At 56.3% G+C, this 12,543-nt stretch overlaps 2 protein-coding genes and 1 non-coding gene across 5 annotated transcripts; 1 reads left to right on the top strand and 2 right to left on the bottom strand.

The window, feature by feature from the left end:
• Positions 1 to 131: 131 nt before the first annotated feature.
• TRUB2 (TruB pseudouridine synthase family member 2) lies at positions 132 to 4,556 on the bottom strand. Of its 3 annotated transcripts, none has more exons than XM_040531991.1 (8): positions 4,379 to 4,556; positions 4,135 to 4,260; positions 3,985 to 4,059; positions 3,544 to 3,605; positions 3,156 to 3,237; positions 2,500 to 2,572; positions 1,908 to 2,044; positions 132 to 1,327 (listed from the first exon to the last, which is right to left on the bottom strand). In XM_040531991.1, exons 1-8 carry the CDS (start codon positions 4,473 to 4,475, stop codon positions 1,308 to 1,310), a joined length of 672 nt encoding a protein of 223 aa, XP_040387925.1. In that variant the 5' UTR covers positions 4,476 to 4,556; the 3' UTR covers positions 132 to 1,307. The 3 variants fall into 3 exon arrangements, with proteins under 3 accessions (XP_040387925.1, XP_040387923.1, XP_040387924.1); XM_040531989.1 differs by having other exon boundaries at positions 132 to 1,307; positions 4,379 to 4,555; XM_040531990.1 differs by lacking the exon at positions 4,135 to 4,260 and having other exon boundaries at positions 132 to 1,307; positions 4,379 to 4,540.
• Positions 4,557 to 4,576: 20 nt separating this feature from the next.
• On the top strand, positions 4,577 to 10,222 carry COQ4 (coenzyme Q4). The gene is made up of 7 exons (XM_040531992.1): positions 4,577 to 4,641; positions 4,730 to 4,915; positions 5,345 to 5,441; positions 7,078 to 7,180; positions 7,526 to 7,655; positions 8,366 to 8,459; positions 8,906 to 10,222. The coding sequence occupies exons 1-7, from the start codon at positions 4,578 to 4,580 to the stop codon at positions 9,066 to 9,068; spliced, it is 837 nt and encodes a 278-aa protein (XP_040387926.1). The 5' UTR covers position 4,577; the 3' UTR covers positions 9,069 to 10,222.
• A 2,184-nt stretch (positions 10,223 to 12,406) lies between these two features.
• Positions 12,407 to 12,498, bottom strand: TRNAR-UCU. The gene is given in 2 exon segments: positions 12,407 to 12,442; positions 12,462 to 12,498. It is a non-coding gene; the product is annotated as a tRNA-Arg (tRNA).
• Between the last annotated feature and the right edge of the window lie 45 nt (positions 12,499 to 12,543).

Raw genomic sequence — 12,543 nt, 5'->3', positions numbered from 1 at the left:
AACCCAGCAGAGGAACAAATACCTTCTATTGCTTTCTAAGGTTTATAAATCTCTAGAAATTAGCAAGTCTGTAGTTTAGATATGTAGCTGGGAAAATACCACATGTTGTAGCAGCAAGTATATCTTAAGAATTTTCATTTAAATTTATAAAGTTTATTTCTGCTAAGTCCAGTCGATATATAATGAGCTAATAGAGAACAACTGGTATTACAGAACTTAGTTTCATGGAAGAGCAGTACATACTGTCTGCAGGCAGCTGCTAAAGGGCAGGATACCACAGACCCCTGAATACCTTTGGTACTTAAAAAAAAAAAAAAAAAAACCACTTTTTTTAATGATTCTGTGTGCTTTGTAAGTACTGCACCCTGTAACAGTCACTTTCCCCTTGGGTCACTTTCAGTTTTAGTTATGTTTAAATCATCTTTGTATCAGTCCTCTACAAGCCTCTTTCCCCACCACACACGCCTAGTCTGTGTTATAACCGTTTCCCTGTGTTGCTTCAAGCAAGCTGTGTTTTCTCCTGCACTGCCGCCTTCTAATCTGATTTTGGGCTCTTGGGTGTCTGAAAGTGGGGCTAATGGAAGGAAAACACTCCTGCTATGAGAACGTGGGGGAAAATAAAAATTTGTGCAGTAGATAAGTTATGCTGCTGGTTGCAAGGAACAAATGAATCTGTGCAATCACGGGAATACACAGCTCTGTAAGATGCTGTCTGTATTTCCTGCTGCTAAACAATTTGGGAATGGGTTTCTATATCCCATGGCAACCTAATAATCCTGAAGTCAACAGGAATTTTGGCAAAGCTAACTCCTGTTAATGAACTGTTTGCAATGCTTAAAAAAAAAAACAGATACAGCCTGTCAATGAAAAAATGCCTCTCTGATTAAAGTCATCTCAAGGCAAGGGTGGAAGTGAACTGCAATTAACCTCTTTCCTTCTGCTGTCCATCATTCTGTCAGCGTGCAGCTACGTTATTGTGCTACAGAGATTGCTTGTGGATGTTCCTTCCGTAGCGCACGCTCAGCTGTCGGCAGCGTGGGCCATCTCAGCAGCCATCTTATGAACGCTTTTATCCTGATGGCCCAGTGTTTTCTCCAGCTCTGCTCTCACTTTAAGCTGACAGTCCGAAATTGCATTCCGTATGCTCTGCAGGTTCCACTGCGTTCTCAGGAGAGCGTCGTCCAGCGTGAAAACACCATCGCGTATTCTTCGCACTTGTGTGCACACAGCACATGATTTCAGCTCCAGACCAATCTCGTGAACTATTTTTCGGAGGTACTGCTGAGTCTCATGCACGCAGTGGATTTCTAGAAGGTCAGAGAGATTCCTTTAGAACAGGCAAAGAGAAGGCACAAGCTCAGACCTTGCCCTCACACTTATGCTGAAAGAAGCAATTCAGTAGAATAGACTATTTAAGACACAGTACAGGTAGATTATGATTTTGTGGAATACTGCAGGGTATCCTGGGTCCTCCAGAAATGAATATGTTAGAAAACAAACCCAAGGATACAGAAGAATCATATAGAGGTTTAGCTATTTTGAAGTGGATAAGAAGAGGGACCTTTGTAATAAGAGAAAAATGATGTGTGAGGAATAGGAGACAAACTGCAGAAAAGCAAACCATGCTTAAACACCCTCCCACGTCCCCTGAGCCGCGTTACACTAAAATACTGGTATAAGGAAGAACTTTCTCCCACAGGTATTTACTTTGCAAGATTTCTTGCCTCAGTCTAAGATCCTTTTGATCTTGGAAGCTACAAATCACGAAAGTCTACAGTGATTACCAGCTGATACAAGAGTTCCCACCAATTCATTTTGCATTGTTACTAACAAGAAACTGAATTTTACCAGTGTGTTTGCCATGATATATACTCAGACTTCCCCTGTGCAGTTTGTACCAGTCCTACCTAGCTGGAATTCTGGAAGCGCAAACTGGAGGCATCGGATTGCTGTGATTATCGGTGGGCTCTTTCCCATGGGACGAATCAAACCATTGACAGCCAGCTCATACGCCTCTTGTGTTTTCATATCAATGTTAGAATGCCTGGAAAAGGAAAAAGGGAGCAGAGCAGACACTGAGTACTTCTCTTCAGTGGGATTCAAAATATACCCGCTTCCAATTAAAGCAGAGCTGCACTTGTTATTAAAACTGCCTATGCATTAAGTTTTTGCATAATTTTAATGCTATGCTATGTGTACTGTCAGTAGTGTAGCACAGATTAGGAGGGAGGTGCTTGGTCACGTCTACAAGATATTTTTGTAGGTCCTGCTGTAGCTAATAGGTCCTAAAATAGCTGGAGATTTCAGAACACAAAAGGGACGCTTAACTGCTGCCTCCAACCAGAGTGCAGAGCACTCCAAGTAACTTCTGTCTGTTCTTGTTTAGCACTCCAACCTTTAAAGGCTTTGATTATGGTAAACAAAGTCACGTCATTTCTTTTAAAGATCAGCAAATGGCAGTCATACCAGGGCAGCTGCATTTCCCCACTGGATACGTACATCAGCAAGGCCTTATGATTTGTTCCTTGAATGACAGCGAGAATCCGTTCCAGCTTCTCCCTTGTGATATGATCTGCAAATATTAAGGAAGAAACAAAGTCTCAATTATCCATCCAGAAACTGGAAAGACAGCAGTCTGAAGTGTGCCATCAGGGTATTACCATCCCTTTGGCAAGCAGTTACATCTAAATGGGCTGATGAGAACCGCTGAGAGGTGGCTTTAGCAGGGCAGAGTCAACTCTACTTGCTGTACCATGCTAATGTGCCAAGCAGCACAGCACTGCACTGCAAAGGAAGAATCATTTTTCTTAACTGATTTCAAGATGTTGGCTCCAGTTCCTCCTATCAAGTGTTTGAGGAGCCTCATTCAGCAAAAGCTTCCAACCACTATCTCTAGACATGATTTATGGAGAGGTCTGGGTCTCACTCCATCCACAGCAACCACTGTGCTCAGGACTCAGACTGGCCTCGTATTTATTGCAGTTGTATTCAGCACAGGTGGACTAAGACTTCTGCAGAATGGGGGCTGCATGCATAAACACAGACTGGAAAGCATTTAGGGCATACCTTTTATCATTGTGCAAATTACCTGGTTGGATTCAGTTGAAATGCTATTTGTTTTGTTGGTTTTTAAATGTGTTTACTCAGTTCCTTACCAAATGTCGCCTTCTCTACCAGCTTCCCGGTGTCAGAGAAGTCCTCAGTAGCTTTACCAAACAGCCCACCAACGGTGTAAACCTTCAAGAAGAGCAAAGAGTGTAATTTATCTAGGAAAGAGTGAGCAATGGAGTAGCAATACTGTACTGTGCAGCTGGCAGAACGTGCAAGCTGCTACGATGTTGGACAAAAAGATACCTGTGTCCTCTATGCATAGGCCACATGTGGATACTCACACGAAAGATGAAATTCTGGACCCAGAAAAGCTCTGAGAAGTGTCGGTGGGTTTGAGACTCAGACTCTGCCACAAGGCCAGCGGAGGCACTGGGCAGGGGTCAGCTGTGGCATTGCACTGGGGTGTTTTGAGCCCAGTCGGCCTACACCTACCTTGGTCAGGTGGCAGTGGTACCGATCCGTGAGCAGCTTGTTCCCATGGCCCACGCCAAGCACTGAAACACAGGAGAGAGGGGCACCTGTTATTCACCCTCAGCTGCATTTAGGCAGCGCTGCACGATCAACGATGCTTTTCTTCCCCTCCAGACAGGGCCACATCTCCTTAAAAGCTGTGCCTGAGAAACACAGTTGGACTACAGGGCATAACTAACGGTGCCGCACGGACGAGCTCGGAGTCTCTCAAAGCTGTGTGCTGCCTCAGCGGGGTGGCAGCCCACCGCCGTCCCAGCGCTCCCAGCATCCCACAACCCATTTTTCCCATGTTTAAGCATTTTTATTTTCCCCCTGGGCGGCGAGGCACGGCCGTACGGCCCCGCACCACCCCGGCCCTCACCACCTGCTCTCCCCGTGCCCTCGCAGCGGGCAGGGACCCACCGAAGACTCCGGAGGCCTTCGCGTCCAGCCGGTGACCAGCGCCGACCTTCAGCTGCGTGAACCGGGGGCCTCGGACTGCGAAGGGAAGAAGCAGCGTCAGGACGGCCCCGCCACCCTCCCGGCACCCCCACCCCGACCCCAGACCCTTACCGAGAGGGTGCTCGGCCAGCACCGGCACCCAGGCGGGCACCAAGCCCGGCGCCCCACCGGCACCGGGGGCTGCGGGCAGGAAGCGGATGCGCTGCCTCGGGGGGGGCGCCGGGGCCTCGTTCAGCTCTGCCAAGACACCGGGGGGGGGGGGGGGTTAGGAAGGGGGATGAGAGCCGGGGACCCCCAAGGAGGGTCCCGGTTCCCCGCGGGCAGCCCCCTCCGCGCCGCCCCCCCCCCCGCTCACCGCGCAGCAGCCGCGCCCGCACCGCGTCCCGGACGCGGCACCACGACACCCCCGGGGGCTTGTAGACGGCGAAAAGCCCGGCGGGGGCGGCCGCCATGCCGTGCCGAGCCGTGCCGAGCCGGGCCGAGCCGGGCCGGGCCGGGCCGGGCCGGGCCACCCGCTCCGCCCCGCCGGCTGCTTCCGGGGCGGGGGACGCGGCATGCTGCGGCGGGCGGCGGCGGCGGTGGGGGTCCCGCTGCTGCGGGCGGCCCCCGGTGGCCCAGGTAAGCGCCCCCCCCCGCCGCCCGTGCCTACGGCCCCGGAGAGCCCGGGGAGGCCCCGCCGGGCCCTGAGCCCCGCCGCTGTCCGCAGGCAGAGCCGGGCTGAGCCGCGGCAGGCCCTGGGCCGAGCGGCGGGAGGAGGAAGATGAGGAGGAGGAGGCGGAGGCGGAGGGGGGCTTCCCGCTGTACCCCGGGCACATCCCCACCAGCCCGCTGCAGAAGGCGCTGCTGGCTGCCGGCTCGGCGCTGGCGGCCCTCCGGGACCCCTACAGGCACGGTAAGGTGGGCTCCCTGCCCACGACCCCCGGTAACTCCCAGCAAATCCCACCCCGAGCCCCCCGTCCCCTGGTTGGTGCTCGGGGGGCTTCATTCCTTCTCCCGTCTCAGAAAGGCACAAGTGCAGGGCTAGGGCCTGGCATGGGGCTGTGGAAGAGGGCGAGGGGCCCCCGCCACCCCCAGCGGTCTCCTGCCAGCCCCTGCGGTGCCACCAGCCCCATCCCGCTCCCCATCTCCCAGCCAGCAGCGAGGAGGAGCAGCCCCGAGGCCGAAGATCCTCACCAGGCAGGGATTTTCTTTGCCACGAGCTCCCCATGTGATCTTGGCCTCGGGGATCGTTGCCCCGTTTCCTCACCTGCCGACCGAGGGTGGCACAAAACCAAGCACTTGTGCCCGCCGCTCGTGCGTCACTGCCCGCTCTCTCTTGCAGACATGGTGGCAGTCCTCGGGGAGACCACGGGCTGCCTGGCCCTGCCGAACCTGCGAGACAAGATGAAACACCATCCTGAAGGTTACCGCATCCTCCAGTGCGTCCCTCCGCATCCACACCCGTCCCTCGTCCCCGTCCCGCGTCCGTCCGTCCTTCCACCTCTCCCTCCCCGCCGTGGGTTGGGGTGAGGAGGGAGGTCACCGCCGAGCCCACTCCTTGGGGCCTGTAAAGGCAGAGCCCCGTGCTCCCCGGCCCGCCAGGGCACAGGCGTTCTGTTAGCTCCCAGCCTCCCGGTTGCTGATTTCGCTTCATTTTTAACAATCACGGGAGCCTGTGGCAGGTCTGGGGGCAGCAGCGCAGAAGCCCCTGGGCCCTGTTTCAGCACTGCTGTCTGTTCTGCTTCGCTGCTGTCACTGGCAGGTGCTGTCTCTCCTAGCTGCGATGAGATCCACGGACGCGGTGGGTTTTCTCCGCTGTGCCTGCTGCTGCATCTTCTTGCGTTGGAGGCTCCATCTCCCCTGGTCTGCCTTCTCCTTGGGCACCTCCATACTTTTTTCCAGGCGCCCACGGCATCTCCTTAAGCTGTGAAATGAGGCCTCTTATCTTCCTAGATAAGACTTGATCGCTTTTGCTTCCATGTCTACAGGGACTCATCGAGCGCGACAAGGCTCAGGAGCAGGAGGGACTTGATAAGTCTCTTATTAACCACGATCTTACTGCTCGTTTGCTTTCCTTCTCCCTGCTTCTCATTATTCGTCACGCCTGCCGGTTGGGTGTTGTTCCACGAAGTGGCAGGGGAAGGCTGCCTCGTGTCATGTGCTTGTGCAGAGCCTGATCCTGCCTGGGGCTCTGCATGCCGACCCAGCAAAGCACGCAGAGCCCCAGGAGCAGGGGCTGTGCCCTGGGGAAACTGCCCAGAGCGAGGGCACAGCACAGACACCGAGGGCTGAGGAGAGACAATCCCACCCGTTCCTTGCCCTGCTGCTGCAGCAGAGATTTGCAGCAGTCTGATCTGTGCATGCGAGTATTTTTTTTTCAAGCTGGTGAGGTCCCTTTGACACCAAATACACAAGGAAGTGTCTGCAGCCAGGGTAAAGCTGGTGCAGGTCCTGCTTATCTCCCTGGCACCTCCACTCCAGGAGCTAAGCAGTTCCTGGATCCACTGCGAGGCTTTTATCATGAGAAGAAATTGTCCTTTGCATGGAAATAAAAGGCTTTTGTTTAGTCCCAGGGCCGTGCGGTGCCTGTTTGCCAGCAACCTGGACAAGGAGACCTTTCCGTGCATGGCTGCCACGTGGCTGGCGATGAAAGCCCGAGCAGGAAAGAAACTAAACCTGCATTTAGAACAAATTCCCTCCCCTCTCTGGGGCTGTTCCTTTGAAGTCCTGGCTGCTTTGCAGGGGGCACTAGGGAGATCTGTTCCCAGGCCTGGCTGCCAGCCAGCACGGCGGCGGCTCGGTGAGGAGCAGACCGTGGTTCTTCCGACCAGAATTGCTGGAGGGGAGCGAGACGGGAGCTCCTAGTGCCAAGGCTTCGGATCGAGCCCTTCGGCGATGATGTGTCCCGGCACGACGAGGGATGGGGCTGGCCCTGTGGGGAGCAGTTGGGGTCCATGCAAGGAAGATGCCCTGGGAGGGCAGAGGCAGGATGGGGGGCTCCAGGTCCCCATTTCTCCAGCCCCCGAGCCGTGGGGGTTTCACGGCGAGGCTCACTGACTTGCGTTTCCCTTTCAGGGAGCGGCCTCGCATCCGCCTCTCCACCCTGGACATGGACCGGCTGCGGGGGCTGCCGGATGGCACGCTGGGCCGCGAATACATCCGGTTTTTGGAGGATAACGTGAGTGTGGGGTTTAATAGGGTGCTAATAGGTCTCTTGGGAACCTGTGCCAAGAGCACAGATGAGCTTTAGAGGGAGATTAGAGCCGTAGAGAAACCTGTAGGGCACCCTCAGGAAATGAAGGGGATTAGTGGGAATTGCGAGGCTGGGATGTGATGCAGGGTGTTGCGTGATGCTGGGTATGTCACGGGTGCTGTGCAGTCTGTGGGTTTTGTCTATGTCATTGACAGCCACATCATTAGGAGGCGGGAGACGTGCTGACGGGGAACTCATGGTGCTGTTTAACGACTGAGGCCAGAAGCTTGAGCTCTGGAGGGGCTGAACCGCACCTCTTTGCCTTTACAGAAGGTTTCTCCGGACACCCGCATGCCAGCCAAGTTTGTTGATGACGAAGAGCTGGCGTATGTGATCCAGCGGTACCGGGAGGTTCACGACCTGATGCACACCCTCCTGGGCATGCCCACCAACATGCTGGGTGAGCAGCCGTGGGCTCGGCGGTCTGAGCTGCTCAGCAAACCCCAGTGATGGTGTGCGGCCACCAGCCGCTCCCAGGAACCGAATGGGCCGGGCCGGGCAGATTCCCTGATCTTTCAGCCCAGAGAGGCACGTGGGAAGGTTTGCAGCATCGCTGTCCTGCACCAAGAGAGCACAGGACATGCACCCTCTGTCACCCTGCAGGGCGATGCACTGGTCGTGGGTGGGTGTTTGGTGCAGCACCGAGGGAGCGCTGCGCCACAAGCTCTGAGCACAGGCACAAGCGCCGGGGGTTCCTGGTTGTTCCTCAGCCACGTATCCCCGTGTCCTTTCCCCTCATTTTGTGTCTGACTCAGTGGCATGTCACAAGTTGAGCCTTGCTGATGAGCCCGTGGGAACCGGCATTTCAGGTCCCTTAGGCTTTGGCTGAGACGGGACCGGGGTTGGAATTGGGCTTTCCCATGCTGAGAGACAGGGAGAGCCGTGCGGGGGAATCCGGGTTTAGCGTCTCATTGCTAAGGATCTGCAGGAAGCCAGCCTGCTGGGAGGCCTTTCCCAAGCTGCTGGGGCATTGATGGCTCCGTGCTGCTCCCCCCGGCGGTGGCTGCTGGGCTGTCCCTGGTGGGTAACACAGGAGGGGGCTTGTTCTGGCATGGGATCGCGCTCCCCACCTGCTCCCTGCCTGCTCACTGCCTCCTTGCTTCCTCGCAGGCGAGGTCGTGGTGAAATGGTTCGAAGCCATCCAGACAGGGCTGCCAATGTGCATCCTGGGAGCAGCGTTCGGCCCCGTCCGTCTCAACGCACGGTAGGCACCGACGTGGTCCAACGAGGGAGGCTCTGCCCTGGGGATGTGCCAGCCTTGGTGATGTTTTCCAGCCCAGACTCTCCCGTGGGCTGTCAGCGGGTCCCTTCCCCACTGCACCAGGCAGGAGGAGTGGTGCCCAGCCTGGCTGCCCTCAGCCGGGCACGTTTGGAGCCAGCAGGACCCTTATGGTGCTGCTCCCTGCCCCGGCACATCTGTTTTGGTGGCCCAGCACAGTATGGGGTTGCATGTTAACCTGAGTTCTGGTCTCAGGTTTGCTGCTGACTGTAACCTTCCCAGCTCAGTGTCCTCTTCAGTGCCTGAGTTTCCCCTATAAGATAAGCAAGAGGAATGCTAGAGGGGTGGAGGGGCACAGGGTTTGCATCTGCCTGGAACAGGGGCTTGGAGGAGAAAATCAAACCCAACGTCTTCTGCATGCTTTGTTCCAGAAAACTGCAGGTCCTGGCTACGGAGCTGCTTCCCTGGGCAATTCGGAGCGGGCGCAATGCCAGCTGTATCCTGAACGTCTATTACGAGCAGCGCTGGGAGCAGAGCGTGGAGTCCCTGCGGGAGGAAATTGGCATCCTCCCACCCCCAGCTGTTCAAGTGTGAGAGTTCAAGCTACAGGGAGGGGACGGGGGATCCCCTGTTGGCAGACAGCAACCACTCCCCTGCAGCACTCCATCTCCTCCTGCCATGCGAGCCCCGTGTGGCTCTGCCACCAGCTGCCCCTGTCCCAGGGCTGAGTTTTCTCCTGTCAAGAGCTGGCGCTCTCCTGTTGGTAGAGGCCACGCTGCATCTCCCCCGGCCGTGACAAAACCTGACCCTTTGTGCTGTTTGTAATTTGGTGGAGAGATGGCAAGCCCTGCTGTGCTTTTGCCAGCTGAGTTTGGCTGCTCAGGTCCTGCTGGAAGCAGCACTCTGGAACTGATGCTCTGAAATGCTGGGATGGGAAGGGAGCAGAGCTGGCGCAGAGCAAACCACCACTTTGGTGCTCTGCAGCTCTAATGCTGCACAGGTAAATCAGGTAAATCCTTCCTCCCTCCCTCCCAGGGGTTTACAGCCGTATGTTGGTGCTGGGTCAGAGCTAAACCTGTGATTTGCAGAGCAGCCCAGGGGCAGGTTTGGTGTGCACAGCAGCCAGGGCCATGCTGGTGCCCAGCTCCCATGATGGATGAATACAGGCTGTGTTACCACACCATGAGTGCTTTTTGCCTCTGAGAGCAGCTTGGCGGTGCTCAGGGAGTTCTTTCAGACACAGTTCATGCCCTGGCACGCAGGGAGAACATCGGTGTCCTGGCGCAGTGTGCTGTGGCCCGGGGCAGGGTGGCTCAGCCTGCCTCCTCTTTCCTCTCTAAAAGCAGGCAGGGAAATACCTCTGGAAGTTATCCCTGCTGAATCTGCTGTTGGAAAGATCCCAGGCGGCCACTGGTCTCCCTATAGTCCCTCCCCATGAAAAATGTGAAATCTGCATGATTGTACTGGGTTTTCAGTAGGAGTTGTCCCCCTCTTAGAAAACAAAATGGCGTGATTGGGAATAAGGGGCTGAATCCTGGGAGAGCAGGAACGGAGGCTGCTGGGGTGGTTTGTGCTGGGCTGTCTGGGAGCTGATTGCTGTGTGGGTTAATTAAACAGCCACCCAGACTGCCAGTGGCTGGATTGCAGAGCTGTGAAATGCTTCAACAGAGAGCCACAAGGCAGGTGGGTCTCTGTACGTGGAGGCTTGCTGTTGAAATTCCTTCTCGCTTAATAAAATCTGTGGTGGAGCCCGTGGTTTGTTATCCCTGTCCTTCCACTCACCTTTCCCACCTCCCCGTCCGATGGGGAGATCTGACGTGGGTCTCTCATTCTTTGTCTGTGGTAGTGGCAAAGGCAAGCGGCTGGGCACGCGTCCTCGGGGGCACAGAGGCACAAAGCAGGCTGCGGGCTGGGGTTGCCACACGACCCAGTGCTCTGTGAATCCCCTGTCCTGCACCTGGAGCAGCCTCATTGCAGCTGGGATTTGCACATGGAGCTGGGCAGGGGAAGAACCAGGGCTGTGTTTAGGGACAAGCCCAGGGGGATGGGCTTGCTTTCCATTGGGACTCCCCATTTTCAACCCTGGCTCTGACAAGGCCTCTCTGAAGTGGGTGCTAACGCCAGCACGTGGGCTGCAGTTGCTGTGAGCAGCAGGGCAGAGGGCTGGGATCCCACAGCATTGCCTGGAGGACGTGGCCCTGAGTCACCCCTGGCACTGGGCAAAGAGGACGTGCGGGTGCCGCTGCCCCCAGGTGCACCCACGCTGCCGTCCTGCGGGGCAGGGTGTTCCTGTCCCTAACAAAAACACTAAGTCCCAATTCTGAGATGATTTCTTGTAATTTACGAAATATTCTCCCAGATTTTGTAGTCCTATTTCAAGCAGATAATAAAGGATATTTTATAAACATATAGAGTGAGTGGGGGCTGTCGTATCATACTGGTCAAGGTGAAAGGAACGATTAGCCCTAAAACCGTACCCAGAAATGTGCTTTTCTGCATCAGAAACGTGTTGGGGTTTTGAGGCAGTTAAACTGAAGGGAAGGGAAGATTCACCTCGTCCAGAAAGCCACGAGCAGTGACCGAGAAGCGCAGGAAATGATGCTCCCGAAGAGTGTTTGGCTGCAGGTTGGACAGCCAGAGGCCTGTCCGCCACGCTCACACAGCGCCGGGCTGCAGGTCGCCTGCTGGGCCGGTGCCAGGGCTGCACAAATAGCACGTAATATAATTTTAAACTGCATCTGTTCAGCCGCATCACTTAAGTGCCACCGTGGCTTCTGCTGGCCTTTACCATTGCTTTTCCTATCTGTAAGAATAGAGGCGGGGGCAGTGGAGGGAGCTAGCAGGGAGGATTTTGGCAGGCCAGGCACAAGCCATGCAAAAATGTGTGGTTTTCAGGACGTATTTGCTGTAGACAAGTGGCAGCTCCGCTACCACTGCCAGCGGGGGGCTGCCTGGCTGTTTGGGGATGCTGTACCCCAAATACCGATACCTGGCACTGAAGGGGGTGACACTGCTGCTGAACCACGTGCCGCCCCACAAAAACTGGTGCATGTTTATTAAGCCAAGAGAGGGGCCGTGCCCCAAAACGCTCCTTCCCTGGCTCATTCCCACACAGTTCCCAATAGCAGTGGCATGGCTGATGCCAAAAGACACGCGGTGCCCTCAGCTCGAGACACCCTGCGGCCCCAAACTCAGCCTGGCCCCGCAGGCCGGCCTGCAGGGCGGCGGCGTGCCCGGTTTCGAGGAAGTCAGGCAGCTTCGGCTGTCGGCCTCCCGGTTTTGCCACATCACCGTGCTGGAGGGTTTTGTTGGGTTTTGTTGTGTGGGTTGTTGGTGTTTTTTTTGAGGGGTGATGACGGAATCAGAAATACGCCAGGAATCCTGCACTAGTGGCTGCTGCCGATTTGCTGCCTGCTCTGAAGCGTCACGGTGGTTTGTCGTTACGTCCAGACATGGAGAGGATGATTTTCATCCCGAATGGGAGATAAAGCCATGGAACGAGTGCGGGGATCCACCTCCGGGCCTGGAATAGCCTCATCCTCCGGCACCCGGCCCACATCTGTCAGGCTGCTGGCGCTGACTGACAGCAGCACCGCAGGTGCAAGCGGCTCCTCCAGGAGGGAGGAGGAGGTGGGGGGGGGCAAAAATGGGGCTGAACCCCACCGTGTCCCCCCCCGCCGTGTCCCCCAAACCCAAGGGGGCTTCAGCAAGGCCTGAGCCCCACGGTGTGGGGCTGGAAGCGGGCTGTGAGGGCTGCCCCGCGCTTTCTCCCTGCTTGCTCCCCCCGCTGTAACCGAGGCATGTAAAACAAGAGAACCTCCCCCCCCCTCATTTTCTCTGGCAGAGCCGCGTTTCCCCCGCCGGTGCCCTCGGGGGGGTCCCCGCGCTGATACCGGGGGGCCGGAGCCTCCCCCTCCCCGGGGGGCAAAATGCGACTCTGGTGGGACTCGAACCCACAACCTTTGAATGACTCCCGTCACGCCGCGCTAGAAGTCCAATGCGCTATCCATTGCGCCACAGAGCCGTCGGACTGCCCCGCCGCCCTCGCCGCCTTTTCCCCCCGCGCCGC

This window comes from Cygnus olor, chromosome 19 (genome assembly GCF_009769625.2).
Source record: "Cygnus olor isolate bCygOlo1 chromosome 19, bCygOlo1.pri.v2, whole genome shotgun sequence".
In the NCBI taxonomy this organism is placed as follows: domain Eukaryota; kingdom Metazoa; phylum Chordata; class Aves; order Anseriformes; family Anatidae; genus Cygnus; species Cygnus olor.
The sequence above is the reverse complement of the archived record's forward strand: the minus strand, read 5'-3'. Positions and strand labels throughout refer to the sequence as shown.